The 26,436-nt window shown below is 33.8% G+C and overlaps 2 protein-coding genes across 2 annotated transcripts; both read left to right on the top strand.

Annotated features, from left to right (window-relative positions):
* The first annotated feature begins 624 nt into the window (after nt 1–624).
* LOC123199573 (cysteine-rich receptor-like protein kinase 10) lies at nt 625–4,252 on the top strand. Its single transcript, XM_044614608.1, has 7 exons — nt 625–1,471; nt 1,723–1,857; nt 2,051–2,172; nt 2,259–2,469; nt 2,705–2,942; nt 3,571–3,721; nt 3,793–4,252. Exons 1-7 carry the CDS (start codon nt 634–636, stop codon nt 4,123–4,125), a joined length of 2,028 nt encoding a protein of 675 aa, XP_044470543.1. The 5' UTR covers nt 625–633; the 3' UTR covers nt 4,126–4,252.
* A 5,790-nt stretch (nt 4,253–10,042) lies between these two features.
* Nucleotides 10,043–24,716, top strand: LOC123199563 (cysteine-rich receptor-like protein kinase 10). Its single transcript, XM_044614598.1, has 8 exons — nt 10,043–10,768; nt 11,009–11,143; nt 11,321–11,442; nt 11,541–11,751; nt 11,981–12,218; nt 23,679–23,829; nt 23,908–24,209; nt 24,339–24,716. Exons 1-7 carry the CDS (start codon nt 10,087–10,089, stop codon nt 24,202–24,204), a joined length of 1,836 nt encoding a protein of 611 aa, XP_044470533.1. The 5' UTR covers nt 10,043–10,086; the 3' UTR covers nt 24,205–24,209; nt 24,339–24,716.
* Nucleotides 24,717–26,436: the final 1,720 nt, after the last annotated feature.

The raw sequence follows: 26,436 nt of genomic DNA, 5'->3' as shown, positions 1-26,436 counted from the left end.
ATTAAGAATGATTTGGAAAATCTGAAAGTTGACAATGGAAATTAGAGCTATTACTAAGTAAAAAGCTTAGATATTTGATGGTACCTTGAATAATTTGGAATGATAAATAGGAGGATCTATCTGTACACATGTAGAATACAATTTCTCAGTAACATCACAGTGATCCATTGCCAAAAAGATATCATTTCGTTAGTTTTTACTGATAGACTTCTTCCCATCTAAAGTATGTTGCAATTTCAAGTTTTCACCTTTGAACTCTAAAAATATCATTTACTCACTCATGTGCGGTTAACAACAATGATGATGTGTTATCATATGTGATTTAATTTTTTTTTATCTTTAATTCAAAATTACCTGAATAATGATACATCAAACGTTAATATTCGTTAGTATATTGTTAAATGTAAACTTTGTTCATTTGGAATCAAACTTCGAACGCGTTTTAGTTTGAAAGTAAAATTTATACAATTCCTCTTGAAATTTCATTTGCTTGATGGAAATTAATGCTCACCATGGCAATCAAGTCAACTCCTAATAGTCCTCCATTTGGGGCTATAAGCTTGTTGATGGGGGGCCTAATTTACCTGCAATTGACTTTGTATGATCAGAACTGGAATCTGGAAATCAAGCATCATGGCTTGTTCACTTTGGCTAGAACTACTCATCCCTTCAGCCATTGTTATGCTCATTATCTCTCCCAAGATCACAGCCCAACAACCCACATACCGCTACCACACGTGCCCAAACACCTCAACTTTCACTCCCAATTCTGCCTTCTCAAAAAACCTCAATGCCACTCTCTCTTCTCTCCTCTCAAATGCCACCCTCTCCAATGGATTTTCCAACACCAGCAGTGGTGCCCTGCAGGGCCCTGACGCAGCCAATGGCCTCTTTCTATGCAGAGGAGACATCTCTCCAAGTTTATGCCAAACTTGTGTCAAGGCCTCTAGTGAAGATATCATAACCCGTTGTCCAAACCAGAAGGAGGCCATTATATGGTATGATGAGTGCATGTTGAGATACTCAAACAGATCCATTTTTGCAGATATGGAAGAAAGTCCTACTGTTTATCTGTGGAACATAAACAATGCTTCAAATCCAAGTCAGTTTAATGAGACTTTGGATGATTTGATGGGCAGTTTGGTGAATAAGGCTGTGGGTTCTAGCAAATTTTTTGCAACTGAAGATGTGAATTTGACAACTTTTAATAGGCTGTATGGACTGGTGCAATGCACTCCTGACATTTTTCCATTAGACTGCAGGACGTGTTTGGCTAATTGTGTTAGGGAGATTCCTAGTTGTTGTAATGGGAAGCAAGGAGGTCGAGTTTATAAGCCCAGCTGCAACATCAGGTTTGAAGTTTCCCCCTTTTACACTGAGGCCTCTCAACCACCGCCTCCTTCTACAAACGCCACTCCTCCATCATCACCTTCACCTCCACCACCACCAGCAACGTTGACAAATTCCGGAGGTAAGCATTTGATTAAAAATATATATATATGTAATGCACCTAAACAAAACCCCAAAGATATGTTGGCTATAAATTAGCATCCCAGATGGACAATAGTGGGCCAATTTATTTGGTCGTTACAAATGGTATCAGAATTTCTTCCTGTATCCTATTGAATATGATCCGCTTATTCTAACTTTTCTGCTGAAGCATATCATTATAGCTAAGTATACTGTGTCTTAGTTTAAAAAAAAAATGTCCTCTGTGTGCAGGAAATAGGAAGATCTCCTCGGAGACAATTATAACAATTACAGTCCTTGCTGTCCTTGTTTTCATAATGATTTTATCCGCTTCATGCTACTGCCTCCTCAGAAGAAAAGAGTACCACGTTGCAAATGAGGGAAATGGTACTATATAACAGAACTCAAAAGCTCTGGTTTTATTTTTAATATTGATTTAAACAGTAACCTGGTATGATCATCAGTTAACCGACCTGAATGCCAGTTGACTTGGATTGACCCCTTCTTTTGGGCAATATTCGGTCTAGATCTGAAAACATTGATTAAAATTAACTTAGATTTTCATTGATATAATGTTCAGGTGGAAATGAAATTTCAGTGGTGGAATCTTTACAATTAGGCTTGCATTCCGTTATAGCTGCCACATGCAATTTCTCTGAAGGAAACAAGATTGGTAAGGGTGGATTTGGCAGTGTGTACAAGGTAAGAAAATTTCCCCTTTTTCTTTCTTCTTTTTCTAAAAACTGGTATGGGTAGCTTCACAATGGGTATGTTGTATATGTCTTCAGGGTACACTGCACAATGGACAGATGGTAGCTATAAAGAGGCTATCAGAAAGCTCAGGTCAAGGTTTAGAAGAATTCAGGAATGAGGTTACCTTGGTAGCCAAGCTTCAGCACAGAAATTTGGTGAGGTTACTCGGATTTTGTGCTGAAGAAGGGGAGAAAATACTTGTCTATGAATTTGTGTCCAACAAAAGCCTTGATTACTTCCTTTTTGGTTTGAACCCTTTCCTTCCATACTTCATAATATAAAAATAGTACCCATTTTTTAGTATATAATATATCATTATATGGTTGAATGATTGAAATAAGTATAAAATAACATCTAATCATAAGATAACACATTATTTGTTTACTTAAAATTTGGTTCTTTTATCATTGTTCCAATAGGAATTTCAACGTCTCACTTCACAACTGAAGAGGTTGTATGATTTTGATGGATGTTTGTGCAGATCCTGAAAAACAAGGGCAATTGGATTGGCTAATGCGATGCAAGATTATAGGAGGAATTGCTCGAGGACTCCTATACCTTCATGAGGATTCCAGCCTCAGGATTATACATCGTGACCTCAAAGCTAGCAATGTTCTCTTGGATGAGGATATGAACCCAAAGATAGCAGATTTTGGCATGGCAAGGATTTGTAGGGTGGATCAAAGTCAAGGGAATACAAGCAGAATTGTTGGCACATAGTAAGATTTAAAACCAAACTTAAAATGCTTTATTAATGTAACACTCTAAGATAAATCATACATCAATAAAATGCAAGAGAAATGTTAGGTATGTACAAACATCCCACATCACTTTGGAATTATAATAAAAAAAAGGTTAAATAAACCAATATCTTGACGGTAGGTTGAGCTATTGGACTAAGATTTTACAAATAATATCAAAGCTACTCCGCATGTCTTTTTGAATCATGGTGGGGCAAACTCAACAAGGACGTTAAAGTCCTGTACGACCCCAGATACTGGTATGTTTAGTCTTGTAAGACCTTAGATGCTAGGTATGCGTCCACACCCTAGATGTTGAAGATAATATGTCAAGATCCACTCTAGGTTGGGTATGTGTCTTGTAAGAGGTGAAATAGATGTTGGGTATGTATCCACACTCTATATACTATAAGAAGTGAAATGTTGGGTATGGATAGACATCTCATATCAATTGGGGATGATAAAATATTGATGGTATAGTCTATGACTTTGTATTTTGACAGTAGGTTGAATTATTAAATCAGGATGTTCTAATTAATCTAATCTTCCTATTATTCTTATTAGCTATTTGGATGCTAATTGATGTATAAATGGTGCTACCTTTCAGTGGTTATATGCCTCCAGAGTATGCATTGCATGGAGAGTTTTCAATCAAGTCCGATGTATACAGCTATGGAGTTCTAATACTAGAGATCATAAGCAGCAGAAAGAATAGTTCTTTCTATCAATCAGATTATGCAGAGGACCTCTTGAGCTATGTAAGCTACAAACTCAGATTCTTTCAATTTGTCTATCTGTTTGTTCTGAGAATTAACTGATTTTGTTCCAGGCCTGGAGACTTTGGAGGGATGGAACACCATTGGAGCTAACAGATCAAACTCTAGGCATATCTTTTCATCAAAATGAAGTCACCCGATACATCCATATTGCATTATTGTGCGTTCAGGATGATCCAGCAGACAGGCCTATGATAGCAGCTGTACTACTCATGCTTAGCAGTTTCTCTGTAACACTGCCACTACCGAAACGCCCAGCATTCTGCGTTCATAGCAGGACTGGGCTGAGTAGTTCAGAATTGGGTCGGGAAGCAGTTCAATCTTCAAGCAAATCCATGCCTTCATCTGTAAATGAAGCTTCCATAACTGAACTCTACCCTCTTTAGAACAACTACATTCAATACAAATAAGGCTTGTTTATGATTTAATAATGCTTGTTCTCAAGACATTTCGTGTGTACAGGACATGTTAACTAGCCTCTAGCTCAGTAAATGAAGCCTCATTCAAGGAAAATTGAACACGATTTTGATTGTGATCCAGCATAGGTGATTCTGAATCACCCATCTTCGAGTTCGGTTGTATGAAAAAATCCCAGTTTCGATGGAACAGGGAGAGATAAAGAGTAGCTAGTGAGCGTGAGAACAACTGAAGCCATCGTAGGTCTATTTGAGACATTTTCTTGAGCACAAAGCAACCCAATGTGAATACATGTTATCACTTCACTGCTTGAACCAACTCTCAAAGTAGGGTCTATCAGATTCAAGGCTGTCTGTTCGTTCTAATTTCTCCATGCCTGTCAAAAATATCAACAGTCAGTTGAACCTATAAGAAAAAATTGTAACATCTTGAGTTAACAGTCCGACCCGCAATCAAGATTGTCTGCGTTGGATACAATTTGTTGTGATTTTGCTTTTGAGCAACTCAAGCAGGGTGAGATTCGCTTAGACTTATGTTCAGTTATGTAGGTTAACAAATCTTGTGCTTGCTGCTCGTTATGAAAGGAACTATTCTTTTGACCACTGATGATTTCCAGGACCAGCACACGAAAGCTGAAAACATCAGACTTGACTGAGAATTGTCCATGCTTGAGGTACTCTGGAGCCATATATCCACTGAAGAAATGGCCATAGATGGATTAGATTAATTTTATTTAGCAAGGTCTATGTTTTAATTTTTATATACACAACAAGGTCACAACAACTCTACTTGTATCCCCTTGAGTTTTACCCATTTCGAACAATTTCACTATTCCAAAATCTGAAATTTTTTGAACCAGGTCAGCATTTAGAAGAATATTTCTAGCTTTCATATCACGATGAATGACTTGGAATATAGTATACATGTGCATTTGGTTAGAGTATATTTTATTACTAAAAGTGAAAGGTTACATTAAAAATAGATTACTTAAAAAATTATTAAATATAAATTATTACTATATTTAATAAAAATTGATAAAAATTAGTAAATATAAATAATTATTGTATTCAGTTAGAGGTAATAAAAATATTAAAATATTATTTTATTTAAATATCCTTAGGTGTAGTTATTTTAAAATATATTTTTTATTACTTATTATATTAATTGAAAATAAGAATATTTTTGTTTTAAAAAATTTATAAGTAAAAATATAATTATAATAAAATCAAAATTACTTTGGTGATTTTATAATATCTAAGGTAAAAAGATAATCACATTACTTTCTATATTTTCAATTATATCATTAATAATAATAAAAAAATATCAAAATATTTTTTTATTAACAAATCGAATAAAATAATATTAATAATAAAAAATAAATTATTAAAATAACCTTTTATTCTAAGAGACCAAAAAACCCTATAATACTTTGTTGGAATATGTTACTGCATCAGCAATATACTGTAGTAAGACTGCTTCACGAAAGTATTTTCCAATTGGAGTTCCGGTAAACAACCTTGAACTTTTGTTAGTATTTGTTTAATTACAGAAATAACCTTGAACCTTGAATCTTCCGTCCTCCATGCATGCATCCAGGTTGCGGCCAGCCCCATCAGAAAAATGCAATAAAACAAATTTTAATCTCTGCCTCCGCTGCCTCCAAAGATTCACCACCACCACCGTCGCCCGACCCTCCAAACCACTCACTCCCATGATCCGCCTCGAGCGTTTTCACGAGGCAGTCTTTCGCCTCATCGTGCTTTCAAAATTACAAACCAATCCAACAGCAACAAGGACAAGAATGCGCTCCTTACCGTCCTCCTCGATATCCCACGCGTATTATAATTTATAACTACAACCCGGCGGATCCCCACGACTGTGTTGAGTTCATCAAGAGGAAGGCGTTCAGTGAAGATGAATCAATCGAGTGCCAGTATCATCTCCAATATTATTATTGTTCATGATGCAGCTGCTGTAGCCACAGAGACCACAAGATTTTTTTTTTTTTTTTAATGAAAGGTTTTTATTTTTATTTTATAGATTTAAGATAATAGTGAGGGGTGTAAAATATGAGTTTTAGAATTACTATATTATAAATTATTTATTTTAATTTTTTGGATAAAACTAAAAAATATATAGTTAAAATATTATTGTTCTATGGTTTTGGATGAATTTCAAATTAAATATTTAATTAAGATTTTTGTTTTTGGTAAAGTGGTTGGCTGGAGTTAGAATGACGAGTGTCGTCTAGATTCGGACGACGCTCGTTGAGCTTCACTGAACGATAGAGAATGGACGACACTTGTCGTCTAGAATGGATGACGAAACATCGTCCAAAATAGACAACGAAACGTCGTCCAGACTAGACAACACTTCGTCATCTAAAGATCTGGACGACGATTGTCATCCAAAGGTCATCGTCGTCCAGAGGTGGTCAACCTCTGGACGAAAATTGCTCCGCCATTGTCGAAAAAAATGGCTGCATTCTAGGGGGGAAAAGTGAATTTTTTAAAACTTAATTCAGAGGACAAATGTTAATTTTTCAAATTAAAGGGGGGAATAAGATAAAATTTAATTATTTAATATTATTGATAAAATGATGAATTTACCCCTTAATCTAACATAAAATATGTAGGTGGGTGCAAACAAATTAAACTTTGGGTGATTGTTTGAATTTTTTATCAAACATGAGTATGCGTTTGAGATAGGGCTAAAAAATGGGTGGGAAAGAGTCCTTTTCCCTTAAATGAATTTAGGCGATCTTCTTCTCCTTGGCATGTAAATTTTTACTTGCAAAGGCTGGTTACTTCACTTGATGTTGAAACCTTTTGTTGGACTTAAATAATACTGTTGGCCTGGAATAGAATATATTCACTTTTTAGTAAAATTGAGTATTATATTATATATTAAAAACTTAATTTTTTTATATCGTATATTATTTTGTATCATATAATATATTTTTATAAAAATCATACAATATTAATAAAAATAAGTTAAATTAAATTATAATCGTCACATTGTCATCTTGGAAAATATCATAAATATTAAAAATTTTCAGATGCATCTCTACAGTATCATCATTTTTTTAAAAATATTTATTATATAACACTAATTTGATACACTATAAAATCATGGTTATCAGTATCTTACAATATATGTTATGATAAAATATATATGAGAAATAATACGTATCCAAAGACATATCAACTTAATATGATACAATGACGTATTATACGATATAATATATATCTTATGATATGATATATATTACCGATATGAATCAATATATCTTTTTAAAGAAAATTAAGATGCAGTAAAAGTGTATATGAAAAATTTTAAATTTTTAGATGTATTTGTGATATTTTCTAAAATGATGACATATCAAATATAAATTGTTAATATTTTATTATATTATTTTTTAAAAAAGTATCATACGATATGATATAATACATGATATGATAAATTTAGTTTTCAATACACGATACGATAGTTGATTTGACTACTAAGCTTAGGATACATTATATAGTAAAATACGTCTTTTTAAAAATAATTTTTTATGTGTTATATTGTATCATTTTTTATGTGTTATATCTTATCATAAGATATGTATCATATATAGTAAAATACGTCTTTTAAAAAAAAATAAATATAATTAAAATAATAAAAAAAATTTCTAATAACCACTTCATTATCTTAAAAAATATTATAAACACTTTCTGAAATTTTAAAAATTTTCAAACACACATCTACCATGTTATTATTTTTTTAAAAAAATGTATTAATTTATATTGATAATATGTATCGTATCTAGGGATGGCAACGGGAAGGGGATCTCAATCCCCGTCCCAGCCCCCGTAGGGGATATTAATCACCGTCCCTGACCCGTCCCTGCTACGGGGATGAAAATGATTCTCCGTCCCTTCCCCGCAAAGAAAAATCCCCTCCCCATCCTCTCCCCATCCCCGTGGGAAAAAATCCCTCCCCTGTACCCGTAAAAAAAATATATTCTTTTTACTTTGTAAATACAATATAAATATATTAAATAATAAAATTAAGCAAAATTAAAATTAATCTACTATTTCAAATATCATAAATATAATATATTAACTCCTTTAATATGCACAACAAAAACTTAAATAAATTTGAAAAATATAAAAAATTTAAAACTGTAAAAATATATTAGTATTTTAAATAAATATATTAATATAAAGGGACGGGGATAGGGGCTGGGAGGGGAAGGGTCGGGGCGGGGAGGGGACACATGTATCCCCATCCCTGGTCGGTTCCCGATTGGAGAGATTTTTTTCATTCCCGTCTTCGTCCCCTTCCCCGTTTTTATCTGGGAATCCCCTTCCCGTTAGAGTCGGAGCCCCTAAAGTCAGATCCAAATTATCATCTCTAATCATATCATATCATATGATATACATTATAATATATGATATATTGTAAAATATGTATTATTTTTTTATTTATATCGTATTATATCATAAAATATATAACATGTAACATAAAAAAACTAACGGCAATGATTGACTGGAACAGTGTTTCAATTCTGTCTCCTCATGGACGCTTGGACTTTTCCAACTCCGAAACACCAAAGTCTTCTAAATGAAAGGTATGGAAAACAAACTCCACGTGATTTCTAGACTTCGTATTAAATGAAATAGAGCAAAAGCAGTTGGAAAGTAACACTCAGTGGCCCACCTACATAATTTCAAGGTTAGTTTGAATGGTAAGAAAGTTAGACTTTATGATAGCTAACTTTGTTTCAAAGATTTTAATAATTTGGAATGATTGATTCAGTAAAAAAAAAGAAACTCCTTTTGAATATATTGTTTTTCCCCTTATACCCTTGAATATTAGATAATTTTTATTACTTCCATTAATAGAAAATTAGTTTGGTCTAGGTATGTAATTTTTTAATAAACCATCTTACTTACAGTGAACTGGATAGCAAGGGGATCCTAACTGAATCATTATAATTCTTGTTCACCTTTAGAATCTATGTCATTAAGTAGACTTGATCCAGTATTATATGAAATACTTTATTATGAGAAATGACCCACTACTTTATGAGGCAGAAATACTTAGCACATACTGATGTCAACGTAAAACTTAATAGATATATAATGGGAATCAATAAATTATTAATAAAAGTTTTAGGGGTTATATTGATAGTTAACACATACTGAATTAAAAATTTTTTAATTAGGTCAATTGACCCCCCGGTTGAATATTAATGATATTACGAGTATAAACAATAGATATTAACGAGTACAAATTAATTAATTAACATGTCATTTTATGGTTAGATAATCTAATTAATTACTTCATCCGTTAATTTAAAATTATTCTATAATATAATAATATGTTTGTTAGTTTGTAATCGTTATTATGTATTGTTTGTATAATAAATATTAAAATATTATTTATATTATCGCATACATAGAGTGGAAAAGTTTGGTCAACGATGATTTATCATATATGATTATTAACCTGTACCAACGATGATTTATCATATATGATTTAATTATATTATTTACCTTTAATTTAAAATTATCTAAATAATAATCATCAACCATCAATATTCGTTAGTATATTGTTCAACATAAACTCTGTTCATTTGGAATCAAACTTTGGACACTTTCAGTTTAAAAGTCAAATGTATACGCTCTCTTGAAAATTCATTTGCTTGATGGGAATTAATGCTCACCATGGGAGTCAAGTCAACTCCTAATGGTCTTCCATTTGGGGCAATAAGCTTGTTGATTGGGGGCCTAATTTACCTGCCATTGACATTGTATGATCAGAACTGCAGATCAAGCATCATGGCTTGTTCACTTAGGCCAGAATTATTGATCCTTTCAGCCATTGTTACGCTCATTATTTCTCCCAAAATCACAGCCCAACAACCCGTATACCACTATCACATGTGCACAAACACCTCAAGTTTCCCTCCCAATTCTGCATTCTCAGAAAACCTCAATGCCACTCTCTCTTCTCTCCTCTCAAATGCCACCCTCACCAATGGATTTTACCATGCCAGCAGTGGTGCCCTGCAGGGCCCTGATGCAGCCAATGGCCTCTTTCTTTGCAGAGGAGACATCTCTCCAAGTTTATGCCAAACTTGTGTCAAGGCCTCTAGTGAAAATATCATAACCCTTTGTCCAAACCAGAAGGAGGCCATTATATGGTATGATGAGTGCATGTTGAGATACTTAAACAGATCCATTTTTGCAGCTATGGAAGAACGGCCGACCTTTTGTATGTGGAACACAAACAATGCTTCAAATCCAAGTCAGTTTGATGAGACTTGGGGTGATTTGATGGGCAGTTTGTTGAATAAGGCACCGGGTTCTAGCAAATTTTTTGCAACTGAAGATGTGAATTTGACAACTTCAAATAGGCTATATGGACTGGTGCAATGCACTCCTGACATTGTTTCATTGGACTGCAGGATGTGTTTGTCCAGCTGTTTTCTTGAGATTCCTAGTTATAGTCGGGGGAAGGAAGGAGCTAGAATTTATAAGCCCAGCTGCAACATCAGGTTTGAAAGTTACCCCTTTTACACTGAGGCCTCTCAACCCCCCCTGTCTCCTCCACCGCCCAGAGGTAAGCATTCGATTCAGCAAATGTATTTATGTAACGCATTTAAGCAAATCCTACATCACAAGAGAGATGTTGGGTATGCATGAGTATCTCAAAAAGATGAATGGACTCAGAATTACTTCGTGTATCCTTGTGAATATGATCTACTCTTTATAAGTAGTCTACTTAACTAAATCATTGACTATCTTTAATATAGCTAAGTATGTTGTGTCTTAGTTGAAAAAAAATGTCTTCTGTGTGCAGGAAATAGGAAGATCTCCTCAGTGACGGTTATTACAATTACAGTTCCTGCAGCCTTTGTTTTCATAATAATTTTATCCGCTTCATGCTATTGCCTCCTTAAAAGAAAAAAATACGAAGTTGCAAATGAGGGAAATGGTACTAAATAACAGAACTCAAAAGCTCTAGTTTTATTTTTAAACCTCGTAAAACCATCGGTTAATCAATCTGAATGTTGGTTGACCCAGATTGACCTTTTCTCTGGATTAATGTTTGATCCAGAAATGAAAACTTTGATTAAAACTAACTTAAATTTTCTTTTGGTATAATGTTCAGGTGGAAATGAATTTTTGGTGGTGGAATCTTTACAGTTAGACTTGCATTCCGTTATAGCTGCCACAAGCAATTTCTCTGAAGGAAACAAGATTGGTGAGGGTGGATTTGGCAGTGTGTATAAGGTAAGAAATTTTCCCTTCTTTCTTTCTGCTTTTTCTCAGAACTGCTATGAGTGAGATCTTATCCTACTTCATAATGGTTATGGTGTATATGTCTTCAGGGTACACTTCATGATGGACAGATGGTAGCCATTAAGAGACTATCAGAAAGCTCACGTCAAGGTTTAAAAGAATTTAGGAATGAGGTTGCCGTGGTAGCCAAGCTTCAGCACAGAAATTTAGTGAGGTTGCTGGGATTTTGTGCTGACGAAGAGGAGAAAATACTTGTTTATGAATTTGTGCCCAACAAAAGCCTTGATTACTTCCTTTTTGGTTTGAAGCTTTTCCTTAACAACTTCATAAGATAAGAACAATAAAAATGTTGCACCTAATTTTGAGTATCAAATTAGATATTCAGATTATGTGTCATTATATGAATACGTCATCCAACTATCTAACTGAATAGTAAAAACTAGGTATACATAATATTGTTCAAACAAGAATTTCAATGTCTTGCTTCATAGCTAAAGAAGTTGTATGATTTTGTTGGATGTTTGTGTAGATCGGGAAAAACAAGGGCAATTGGATTGGTTAATGCGTTGTAAGATTATAAGAGGAATTGCTCGAGGACTCCTGTATCTACATGAGGATTCTAGGCTCAGGATCATACATCGTGACCTCAAAGCTAGCAATGTTCTGTTGGACGAGGATATGAACCCAAAGATAGCAGATTTTGGCATGGCTAGGGTTTGTGGGGTGAATCAAAGTCAAGGAAACACAAGCAGAATTGTTGGCACATAGTAAGATTTAACACCAAACTTAAAATGCTTTATTAACTTAATACCCATAGATAAATCTCACATCGAGAAAACATAAAAAAGACGTTGGGTATATATGAGCATCTCACATCACTTCAGAATTATAATAGAATATTAGTTAAATAGGACAATATCTTGATAGTGAATCGAATTATTGGAGTAATATATTACAAATGATATCAAAATTGTTCTGTGTGTTCTCTTGAATGATTGTGGGACAAACTTTAAAGAGGACAACGCGTGCCATAAGACCTTAGATGTTGGATATTTATCCACACCTTAGATGTGTGTGTTTCCACACCTTAGATGTTGTAGATAAACGATTAAAACCTCTTTTAGGTTGGGTATATATAAATATCCTAAATTAGTTACCGTAGATGCTGGGTATGTGTCCACACCCTAGGTGTTGAAGGGTATGTATCTCATAAAAAGTGAAATGTTAAGTATATATAAACATCTTACATCAGTTACCTTAGATGTTGGGTGTCTTTTCACACCCTAAATGTTTGAGATAAATTGTCAATACCTCTTTTGGGGTTACATATATATCCCGGAAAGGGTGAAATGTTCGATATGTATGAGCATCTCACATCACTTACCCTTGAAGATAAATTGTTAGGTTTGGTATGTACTCTGTAAGAGATGAAATGTTAGACATGTATGAATAAAAATATTGGTAAAATAATCTGTAAATTCTTAAATTGATAAGATATGTCTTGGGTTACAGAATATCTAGATAATAGGTCGAACTATTGAATAGGGAAGTTACAATTAATCTAACCTCCCTATTATTCTTATTAGCTATTTGGATCCTAATTGATGTATAAATGGTGCCACATTTCAGTGGTTATATGTCTCCTAAGTATGCATTGCTCGGAGATTTTTCAATCAAGTCAGACGTGTATAGCTATGGAGTTCTAATACTAGAGATCATAAGTGGCAAAAGGAATAGTTCTTTCCATCAATCAGATTATGCAGAAGGCATCTTGAGCTATGTAAGCTACAAACTCAGATTCCTTCAATTTGTCTGCCTCTCAGCTTGATATGAAAAATTACCTTATGTTTTGTCCCAGGCCTGGAGACTTTGGACGGATGGAAGACCACTGGAGCTAACAGATCAAGCTCTGGGCAGATCTTTTCACCAAAATGAAGTCACCCGATACATCCATGTTGGATTATTATGCGTTCAGGAAGATCCAGCAGACAGGCCTATGATAGGAACTGTGTTGCACATGCTTACCAATTTCTCTGTACTGCTGCCAATACCGAAACGCCCAGCGTTCTGTGTTCGCAGCAGGACAGCGAGTTCAAGCAAAGCCATGCCTTCTTCTGTAAATGAAGCTTCCATAACTGCACTCTACCCTCGTTAGAACAAGTACATTCAACAACACAAATAAGGCTTGTTTATGGTTTAATATATGTGTACAAAACATGTTAAGGAGCCTCTAGCTCGATAACTGAATTCATTGAAGGAAAATTGAACATAAATTTGATTGTGATCCAGCATAGGTGATTCCGAATCATCCATCTCCAAGTCCGGTTGCACGACAAATGCCGGTTTCGAGGGAACAGGAAGAGATAAAGAGCAGCTAGTGAGCATGAGAACAACTGAAGCCATTGCAGGTCTATTTGACACATTTTCTTGAACACAAAAAGAAGCCAATGTGAATACATCTCATCTCTTCACTGATTGAACCAACTCTCAGAGTAGGGTCTATCATGTTCAAAGCTGTCCCCTCGTTCCAATTTCTCCATGTCTGTCAAAAACATTGATAGTCAGTTTAACCCATAAAAAGGAACATCTTGGCAATTGTAATTTCTTTTTGTGGCCCTTGCACAGTTGTAATTTCTGATTGATTAATTATTAAATAATATTTTTTAAGGAAGACTCCATTGTATTGGTCTTTGGTCAATCAATTTTCCAGATTTCTTTAATATATAAACCCATTTTATTTAAAGGGAAATTTTAAAAACTAGGCAAAATTAAAGGGGTCTAAGCGAAATTGCCCAAAAAATTTAGGTTTAAGCAAAAATGCCCATGTTTTGTGAAATGACGAAACTGCCCCCATATATAAACACAGCAAATTTTCACTGTGCAATTCAAAGAAAATTCGAATTTTTCCCACATCCCATGGCAATCCCACGGCGAACGTCATTTCCTCCAATTTTCTTGCTTTCCGGTAACCGAAAATGGAAAATAATGTTATCACATCTCCCGTAATCTTGTTTGGATCAAGTTATTGCTCATATTATTGCGATTTGATTGAGAATTTTGGGTTTGAAATTTTAGGGTTTACGGTTTGAATAATGCTTAAAATGTTTCAATTTTTGGTTGTTTTTGTTGAATTGATTGAGGGGTTTTATGTTATACAATATGTAGATTTGATTTATGTGAAAATCTGAGGTTGAAACGACCAAAAATTGGCCGAAATTGGCTACCGAATGGAACGGCAGTCTGCCGTGGGAACGGAATTTCCCACGGCAGGACGAATTCTCCCACGGCAGTTGAATGAACAATAGGTTGTGGGGGGGGGGGGGGGAATGGCTTTTTTAAAACATTGGGGTGTCGGGGAAATCCTTATCCCACGTCGGGTTTTTTTGAAATTTCGCACGTTGTCGTGGGAAAAGCAAAATTACGAACCTGCCCCCCTTTATATACAAAGCAAAATTTCCCACGGCAGCTCTGATTTCACTGTGCATTTCCACGAAAAATCGCAAAACTTTCCTCCTCCCACGTCAATCCCATGGCAAAGGTCATTTCCGTCGATTTTGGAGCTTCCCGGCAACCGAAAATGGCAAAGAAGGTTAGTATATCTCCCGTAATCTTGTTTGGATCAATTTATTGCTGATATAATTAAGATTTGATTGAGAATTTTGGGTTTTAAACCCATTTTATTTAAAATATTAACTTATAAATGATTAAGGGTCTCCGAAAATTCCATAATTATGTATGAACCCAATTTATAGGTAGATATGAATTGGACAAGAAGGTCGTTTGGCTTCTAAGAAAATTTACATCCTTTGTAGCAACCATTGTTGACTATTGTCTTGGAGGGTGAAGGAAGGAAAGAAACTTGTGCATATATGAGGGTGAAGTGGCGTACTAAGTAAGACTGACAAAGTCAAGTGGAAATTAATTTCATTTTCATTATGGTTAATTATACTTAAATTTGTGGCAACTTAATTAATTAGTGCTAATGTTATTAATTAATCTCTCATCCCATCCTATTATAGATATATTTAAAATATCATCAAATGCTATGTGTTTTATTTTCATTTTGTGAGAACCAAAATATGTTGAAAAAAGAAAAAAACAAATGTAAAGTTTAGGGTTAATTATAATGAAAAAAAATTTAAAATTTCTAAAAAAATTTCTAATAATATATAAATCTTAATCTATAAAATGGTTGATATCAGGGTTTTTCATAATTTAATGATATCTGAACCAAACTATTATCCGAATTATAAATCATACCAAAAAATCGATTATATGAGGATGGATTAGTTATTGGGATTGGAAAAATCCATTTTTTGGTTCAAATACTGATTTTTTAATATTTGAAAACCAATTATTTGAACCTAGTTTTTAAATAAAAAATAAAAGGCAGAAAATGGTAATCTTTAATTGTCTGTTTTGGATATCGTCTGTCATAATTTTGCTTTTGGGGTTGCTCAAGAAACATGAGATTTGCTTAGACTTATGTTTACTAACATAGGTTAATAGATATTGTGCTTGCTCTTCGTTATGGAAGGAACTATTCTTTTGACCACTGATGATTTCCAAGACCAGCACACCAAAGCGAAAAACATCAGACTTGACTGAGAATTTTCCATGCTAGAGGTATTCTGAAGCCATGTATCCACTGAAAAATGGCCATAGATAAATTAGATTAATTTCATATAACAGGGTCTAAGTTATAATTTGTATATATTCTTACAAGGTCCCAACAACTCTACTTTTATCACCTTGGGTTTTATCCATTTCAAACAATTTCGCCATTACAAAATCTGAAATTTTCAGAACCATGTCAGCATCTGGAAGAATATTACTAGCTTTTAGATCATGATGAACAACCTAGAACCTAGAATCTTCATGAAGGTAAAGAAGTCCTCATGCTATGCCCCCTTTGATTTCGTATCGAGTGTACCAATCCAATGCTAGATGCTTTATCGAATCTGGACAGATTAGACAATTTCAAGTCAAGAACAACTTACAAGATTGTCAAAAATAAAAGCAAAAGAGCAGTGAAACCATACCAAATATGAAGTTATCTGGACTTGAATTGAGCACAAACTCATAGATGAGAAGCCTTTCCTTTCCTCTCAAACAGAAATCCAAAAGTCTAACCAAGTTCCTATGTTGAAGCTTGGCCAACAAGAAGACTTCATTTTTAAACTCTAATTCCCCTTGTCCAGAGAGTCTCTAGACAGTCTCTTTACAGCTATGTCCTGTCCTCCAGGAAGCCTCCCCTGAAATAATATAGCTTCAAGAAATTAAGAACTTACAAAGAATCCATTTTGACTACAACGGATAGGCAATTTGGTTAATGAATATATAACACCCCTTGGTAAATCCACAAAACATGGGGAGAGACACTGGGTATGTATAGGACAATCCTTGTGTTTAAATCAGACAATATTTTGACAGTACACCAAGCTATTGGACCATGATATTACAAATGGTTCACTAAGTGCTATTAAGATATGTTTTGCGACCAGAACAGTTAATGTTACTGTGTAAACAACACCAAATCCACCTTGTCCAAGTTTCTATCATATGAGAAAGTCATTTGTTGCAGCTCTGATAGTGTTGAAGTCGAATTACAAAGATTCCACATTGTCAATTTCATCACCATCTAAACAATAAGAGTGACAACTGAGAACTCAAAAAGAAATGGAGTTAATTAGTTGCTGGTCTTATAGCAGAGAAAACTGCAGATACCTTCTGTGTCCTCCTTGCTTATGATCTCCTTTGTCTTTCTCCTTTTTTATAACAAGGACACAAGTGAAGGCAACAAGTAATACGGAGATAACTAGTACAGAAGAAGCAATGATTATGACGGTTCTAGATGTAATGTGTCCTTTGCCTGCATCCACAAACCAGAGAAATGTGTACATAGTCAATATAAGGAAAAGCATCTTGATCACACATGATAACATAAACGGATTCATAATATTGCACATTGATCAATCAAAAAGAGATTCAGCAACTGAAAGAAAGTTCGATTCTTTTGGATCATCCCTTTAACACCCACTTCTCCAAACATACATCAATGAAGTAGGAGATAGATATTGGGTGTGTATAAATATTGGGTATAATATCTCGTGAGGATGACAAGCCAGATGCTAATTATGAGTTCTTAAACTATGAAGATACGTTTTAGATTGCAAAGTTTAAATGCAAAAATGTGACAAACTGTATGTCATTGACAGTGAGATATTATAAATGGTATCAAAACCACTAAGTATGTACATGCATTCCCCGAACTGCCAAGACGCATTAAGTGCTTTGGTCCCACAAGGTATGTTCATGCATCATTAAACAAATATCAATCTCTGCCTCCAAAGATTCACAACCACTGCCCCCCCAACCCTCCAAACTTCTCACTTCCGTCACCCTCCTCCACCGTTTTTGCAAGACGGTGTTTTGCATCTCTCCGTACTTTATGAAGTACAAACCAATCCAACATCAATATCAAGGACATCGACGTGCTCATTATTGTCCTCCTTGATATCCCACCTCGTTATCGTGCTCGTTATTGAGTTCATCAAGAGGAAGGTGTTTGGTGAAGACGATGATGATGATGATCAAAGCTGTGAATCGAGTGCCAGTATTAGCTCCAATACTTTATATTTAATAATTTTTAAATATATTTGTGACAATAATTATTAGAGTGATTGAATGACGATAGCAATGGATATAAGCTTTCGAGTACCAAGTTGAACCAACTTAAAAACATGTTGCTCATTGTCATTTTCTCGCATTGAATTGTAGCTCATAATTCGGTACGCTTCTCATTGACGCAAATTTTCGCGGCAACAAATGTTAACCAGAAATACTATTTAGCAAACGTGAAGAATGATCAAAATTAACCATAGTTTGATCAGCCCTTTTCGATGGTTTTTGATTTTCTCTATAATCCCGAATCTTTACAGATGTTTTGAAGTAAGTTTAGACGATCTTCTTCTCCTTGGCCCGTAAATTTTTTGTTGCCAAGGCTGGTTACTTCACTTGGAAACCTTATGTTGGACCTGAATAATATTATGGGCCTTGAATGTAACATAGTGGCTCCATGGTATTATATCGTATATCAAAACTTAATTTTCGTATTGTAATTGTATTATGTTATATTGTAGAATACATCTCCTTAAAATTAAAATAATAAGATATTAGTAAAATAAAATAAATTTTAATTATCACATCATCATCTCGAAAAATATTATAAACATTACATGAAAATTTAAAATTTCCTAGATATATCCTTACCATATTACTATTTCTCTAAAAAGATGAATTGATTCATAGAATCGTACAATACGTCTATTGCATCATACTAATTTGATGTACTTTATAATGTATATTTTTTTTCACCTATATCGTATTGTATCATATCGTAGAACATGTGTCGTGTATTGTAGAATACATTTTTTAAAGTAATAAAATATTAGTAAAAATAGCAAAAAAATTCTAATCGTCATATTATTATATTGGAAAATATCATAAACACCATATGAAAATTTAAAATTTTTTATATACACCTTTATCATATCATTATTTCTTTTAAAAATAATTTAACAGTCTGTATTGATAAAATAGATCGTATTATATGATACATATCGTAATGTACAATATATTTACTGTATCGTACTAATTCAATATATCTTAAGATTAGTATTGTTGCCCACTTGTATCATATCTTATTATAAGATACGTATCGTATATTATAAGATGCTAATAACTATGATTGGTTTTATTGTTGTTTCTCTTCCGTCTCCATCAATTCTTTGTCTCCTCATGGACACTTAGACTTTTCCAACTCAGAAACACCAGAGTCTTCTAATTGAATGGTGTGGAAAACAAATTTCTTTACGTGATTTCTGGGTTATTTCTAGACTTCGTATTCAAATGAAATAGAGCAAAAGCACTTGGAAAGTAATTAGTTTGGCCATCTATTGAGTCAATTTCTTGAGTAATACTCACTTGGCCGACCTACCTAAAAGTAGCACTTAAGAGATGAATAATAAAAGTAAAATAGAGGAGAATCAATGCAGAAATAATAAAATCTAAAGAGGGTAATAAAAGTTCTACGAGTTATAAAGTAGGTCAACCATCCCCCTCGTCGACCACTAATAATATTAAACGTACAAATAATGGTTATCAACAGGTGCAAACAATTTAAAGTTTTATCATATAATTAGAAAATTTAATTGTTTAATTTATTTGCCTATTCAAAATCATTTAAATGATAGTACATTAATTTGTTTTTACTTGTTCTTATGTATTGTCTATACATGAAATATTAAAGTAATTTTGTATTACTAATATTGTCATATGCAATGAGTGGAAGAGTTTACTCATTTAGGGATCATGTCGAGAACTTATGTGAACAAGTAAATTATTCAATCCAAATTTTATTCGTATTTTTTTCATCATGGAGTGACAAAATGACTACTAACAAGTGCCAACTTTAACGTGATATGTGTGATTTAATTGTTATCTTTATCTCTAATTCAAAATCATATAAATTATACAATAAAACTATGTATACCCATTTTTTATACACAATTTGTGTACACAGATGAAGTGTTATCATGTGATTGGATATTTCTTTATCATATAATGACATATATTTTAAAATTACCTAATTACATGATGACACATCATTATGTATATGAATTGTGTATAAAAAATGGGTACATATAGCATTGCTCTAATTAAGGGAATGTTTGTAATGATTTTGGGATGATTTTAGGATTTGGATCAATGATAAAAGAAAAAAAACCGAACAAAAATTTCTCCACCCTATCAAACTTTTATTATAACTTATTGTTGATCACATGTTTTGTTAGAACAATAAGTATGGACAAACTATTCCAATAGAAAATTTGGAACAGAACTTTAATCAGTTTTCATTTGGAGTCAAACTTTGAACACATTTTAGTTTGAAAGTAAAATTTATACAATTTCTCTTGAAAATTCATTTGCCTGATGGGAATCAATGCTCTCCATGGAAGTCAAGTCAACTCCTAAGAGTCTTCCATTTGGGGCCACTAGCCTGTTGATTAGGGGCTTAATTTACTTGCCATTGGCATTGTATGATCAGAACTGGAAATCAAGCATCATGGCTTGTTCACTTTGGGTAGAACTATTCATCCTTTCAGCCTTTGTTATGCTCATTATCTTTCCCAAGATCACAGCCCAACAACCCTCATACCGCTACCACGTGTGCACAAACACCTCAACTTTCACTTCCAATTCTGCCTTCCCGAAAAACCTCAATGCCACTCTCTCTTCTCTCCTCTCAAATGCCACCCTCACCGATGGATTTTACAATACCAGCAGTGGTGCCCTGCAGGCCCCTGACGCAGCCAATGGCCTATTTCTTTGCAGAGGAGACATCTCTGCTAGTTTATGCCAAACTTGTGTCAAGGCCTCTGGTGAAAATATCATAACCCTTTGTCCAAACCAGAAGGAGGCCATTATATGGTATGATGAGTGCATGTTGAGATACTCAAACAGATCCATTTTTGCCGATACGGAAGAACAGCCTACTGTTTATATGTGGAACGTAAACAATGCTTCAAATCCAAGTCGGTTTGATGTGACTTGGGGTTATTTGACGGGCAGTTTGGTGACTAAGGCTGTGGGTTCTAGCAAATTTTTTGCAACTGAAGATGTGAATTTCACAACTTTTAATAGGGTATTTGGACTGGTGCAATGCACTCCTGACATTGTTTCACCAGACTGCAGGACGTGTTTGGTTAATTGTTTTTCTGAGATTCCTAGTTTTTGTGATGGGAAGCAAGGATGTAGAGTTTATAAGCCCAGCTGCAACATCAGGTTTGAAAGTTACCCCTTTTACACTGAGGACTCTCAACTGCTGCCGTCTCCTCCAACAAAAGCCATTCCTCGACCATCACCTTCACCTCCACTGCCACCAGCAATGTTGACAAATTCCGGAGGTAAGCATTTGATTCAGCAAATATATTTATGATACGCATCTAAGCAAATCCCACATCACGAGAGAGATATTGGGTATACATGAACATCTCAAACAGACAAATGGAATCAAAACTACTTCGTGTATCCTTTTATATATGATCCACCCTTTCTAAGTCTTCTACTTAAGCGAATCATTGACTATGTTTAATATAGCTAAGTATATTGTGTCTTAGTTAAAAAAAAAAGTCTTCTGTGTGCAGGAAATAGGAAGATCTCCTCGGTGACAATTACCACAATTACAGTTCCCGCAGCCTTTGTTTTCATAATAATTTTATCCGCTTCATGCTACTGCCTCCTTAAAAGAAAAAAATACGAAGTTGCAAATGAGGGAAATGGTACTATATAACAGAACTCAAAAGCTCTAGTTTTATTTGTAAACGGTTTGAATGTTGGTTGACCCAGATTGACTTTTTCTCTGGATTAATGTTTGATCCAGATATGAAAACTTTGATTAAAACTAACTTCAATTTTCTTTCGGTATAATGTTCAGGTGGAAATGAATTTTTGGTGGTGGAATCTTTACAGTTAGACTTGCATTCCATTATAGCTGCCACATACAATTTCTCTGAAGGAAACAAGATTGGTGAGGGTGGATTTGGCAGTGTGTATAAGGTAAGAAAATTTCCCTTCTTTCTTTCTTCTTTTTCTCAGAACTGCTATGATTGAGATCTTATCCTACTTCATAATGGTTATGGTGTAAATGTCTTCAGGGTACACTTCATGATGGACAGATGGTAGCCATTAAGAGGCTATCGGAAAGCTCACGTCAAGGTTTGAAAGAATTTAGGAATGAGGTTGCCGTGGTAGCCAAGCTTCAGCACAGAAATTTAGTGAGGTTGCTGGGATTTTGTGCTGAAGAAGAGGAGAAAATACTTGTCTACGAATTTGTGCCCAACAAAAGCCTTGATTACTTCCTCTTTGGTTTGAACCTTTTCCTTAACAACTTCATAAGATAAGAACAATAAAATTGTTTGCATCCAATTTTGAGTATCAAATTAGATATTTAGATGAGACGTTATTATATAAATAGGTCATCCAAGTATCCAACTGAGTAGTTAAAACTAGGTATACATAATATTATTCAAACAAGAATTTCAATGTCTTGCTTCACAACTAAAGAAGTTGTATGATTTTGATGGATGTTTGTGTAGATCCGAAAAAACAAGGGCAGTTGGATTGGTTAATGCGTTGCAAGATTATAAGAGGAATTGCTCGAGGACTCTTGTATCTTCATGAGGATTCTAGGCTCAGGATTATACATCGTGACCTCAAAGTTAGCAATGTTCTGTTGGACGAGGATATGAACCCAAAGATAGCAGATTTTGGCATGGCTAAGATTTGTGGGGTGAATCAAAGTCAAGGAAACACAAGCAAAATTGTTGGCACATAGTAAGATTTAACACCAGCCTTAAAATGCTTTATTAACTTAATACCCATGGATAAATCTCACAAAAATGTTTAGTATGTATGAGCATTTCACATCACTTCAAATTATAATAAAATATTGGTTAAATGAAATAATATCTTAATGGTGAATTGAATTATTGGAGTAATATATTACAAATGATATCAAAACTGCTTCGTGTGTTCTCTTAAATGATTGTGGGACAAACTTTAAAGAGGACAATGAGTGTTGTAAGACCTTAAATATTGGATGTGTATCCACATCTTAGATGCGTATGTTGGGTATGTATAAATATCCTAAATCAATTACTTTAGATGTTGGGTATGTATAAATATCCTAAATCAGTTACCTTAGATGCTAGGTATGTATCCACACCCTAAATGTTGACGGGTATGTATCTCATAAGAGGTGAAATGTTGGATAAGTATAAACATCTTACATCAGTTATCTTAGATGTTGGGAGTGTTTCCACACTCTAAATGTTTAAGATAAACTGTCAATGTAAAAGGTGAAATGTTAGATATGTATGAACATCCCACATCACTTACCCCTAAAGATAAACTTTAAAGTTTGGTATGTACTCTGAAAGAGGTGAAATGTTAGACATGTATGAATATTTGATATCAATCTGAATAATAAAATATTGGTTAAACAGTTTGTAAATTCTTAAACTGATAAGATATGTCTTGGGTTATAGAATATTTAGACAATAGGTCGAATTATTGAATAAGGAAGTTACAATTAATCTAACCTCCCTATTTTTCTTATTAGATATTTGGATGCTAATTGATGTATAAATGGTGCTACATTTCAGTGGTTATATGTCTCCTGAGTATGCATTGCTTGGAGATTTTTCAATCAAGTCAGATGTGTATAGCTATGGAGTTCTAATACTAGAGATCATAAGTGGCAAAAAGAATAGTTCTTTCTATCAATCGGATTATGCAGAGGGCATCTTGAGCTATGTAAGCTACAAAGTCAGATTCCTTCAATTTGTCTGCCTATCAGCTTGATATGAAAAATTACCTTTTGTTTTGTCCCAGGCCTGGAGACTTTGGACGGATGGAAGACCACTGGAGCTAACAGATCAAGCTCTAGGCAAATCTTTCCATCAAAATGAAGTCACCCGATACATCCATGTTGGATTATTATGCGTTCAGGAAGATCCAGCAGACAGGCCTATGATAGGAACTGTGTTGCACATGCTTACCAATTTCTCTGTACTGCTGCCAATACCGAAACGCCCAGCGTTCTGTGTTCGCAGCAGGACAGCGAGTTCAAGCAAAGCCATGCCTTCTTCTGTAAATGAAGCTTCCATAACTGCACTCTACCCTCGTTAGAACAAGTACATTCAACAACACAAATAAGGCTTGTTTTTGGTTTAATATATGTGTACAAAACATGTTAAGGAGCCTCTAGCTCGATAACTGAATTCATTGAAGGAAAATTGAACATAAATTTGATTGTGATCCAGCATAGGTGATTCCGAATCATCCATCTCCAAGTCCGGTTGCACGACAAATGCCGGTTTCGAGGGAACAGGAAGAGATAAAGAGCAGCTAGTGAGCATGAGAACAACTGAAGCCATTGCAGGTCTATTTGACACATTTTCTTGAACACAAAAAGAAGCCAATGTGAATACATCTCATCTCTTCACTGATTGAACCAACTCTCAGAGTAGGGTCTCTCATGTTCAAAGCTGTCCCCTCGTTCCAATTTCTCCATGCCTGTCAAAAACATTGATAGTCAGTTTAACCCATAAAAAGGAACATCTTGGCAATTATAATTTCTTTATGTGGCCCTTGCACAGTTGTAATTTCTGATTGATTAATTATTAAATAATATTTTTTAAGGAAGACTCCATTTTATTGGTCTTTTGTCAATCAATTTTCCAGATTTCTTTAATATATAAACCCATTTTATTTAAAATATTGACTTATAAATGATTAATGGGATGTTTGGTTTGAGTAATGTTTTATTATTAAAATAGAAAGATTACCTTAAAGATAAATTATTTAGAAAATTATTGGGTATAAATGATTATTATGATAAAATTTGGTAGGTATAAATAATTATTGTGTTTGGTTAAAGATAATAAAATAATACTAATAAATTATTTTACTTAAATGCCCTTGAGTATAATTGTTTTTAAATATTTTTTTATATTATTTGTTATATTAATTAAAAATAATTTTTTTGTCTCAAAAAATTAATAAATAATAATATAATTATAATAAAATCAAGATTATCTTGGTAATTTTTTAATATCTAAAGTGAGGATGATAATCAGATTACCACCTATATTATTTATCACATCAGTATTAGTAATATAATATTTTATTACTGATAAACCAAATAAGATAATATAAGTAATAAAATATATATTACTAAGGTAATTTTTAAATCTCTGGAACCAAACGGCCCCTAAGGGTCTTTGACAATTCCATAATTATGTATGAACCCAATTTATAGGTAGATATGAATTGGGCAAGAAGGTCGTTTGGCATGCAAGAAAATTTACATCTTTTGTAGCAACCATTGTTGACTATTGTCTTGGAGGGCGGAGGTTGGAATGAAACTTGTGTAAATATGATGGTGAAATGGCGTAATAAGTAAGATTGACAAAGTCAAGTGGAAATTAATTTCATTTTCATTATGGTTAATTATTTGTGGCAACTTAATTAATTCGTGTTAATGTTATTAATTATACTTATGTTTACTAACATAGGTTAATAGATCTTGTGTTTGCTCTTTGTTACGGAAGGAACTATTCTTTTGACCACTGATGGTTTCCAGGACCAGCGCACCAAAGCTGAAAACATCATACTTGACTGAGAATTTTCCATGCTAGAGGTACTCTGGAGCCATGTATCCACTGAAAAATGCCCATAGATAAATTAGATAATTAGAAAATTTAATTTTTCATTTATTTGCCTATTCAAAATCATTTAAATGATAGTATATCATTTTGTTTGTACTTGTTCTTACGTATTGTCTATACATGAAATATTAAAGTAATTTCGTATTGCTAATATTGTCACATACAACGAGTGGAAAAGTTTGGTCATTTAGGGATCATGTTGAGAATTTATGTGAACAAGTAAATTATTCAATCCAAATTTTATTCGTATTTTTTTCATCATTTTCCAACAAAATGACTACTAACAAGTGTCAACTTTGACGTGATATGGGTGATTTAATTGTTATTTTTATCTCTAATTTAAAATCATATAAATAATAACATATCATCAGTTAATATCCGTTAATAAAATCCATTTTTATGTGAGAATCAAAGTTTATGTGTGTTTAATTAAGGGAATGTTTGTAATAATTTTGGGATGATTTTACGGTTTAGATCAATGATAAAAGAAAAAAAACCAAACAACCCTTGTTCGATAAAAATGTTTTATTATTTGACTATATGTTTTATTAGAACATGAAGTATTACTTATTGTTTGACATACTTTAATCAGTTTTCATTTGGAATCAAACTTTGAACACTTCTTAGTTTGAAAGTAAAATTTATACAATTTCTCTTGAAAGTTCATTTGCCTGATGGGAATTAACGCTCA

Source organism: Mangifera indica, chromosome 16 (genome assembly GCF_011075055.1).
Source record: "Mangifera indica cultivar Alphonso chromosome 16, CATAS_Mindica_2.1, whole genome shotgun sequence".
Classification (NCBI taxonomy): domain Eukaryota; kingdom Viridiplantae; phylum Streptophyta; class Magnoliopsida; order Sapindales; family Anacardiaceae; genus Mangifera; species Mangifera indica.
Note: the sequence above shows the minus strand (reverse complement) of the source record. Positions and strands in the feature narration are given on the sequence as shown.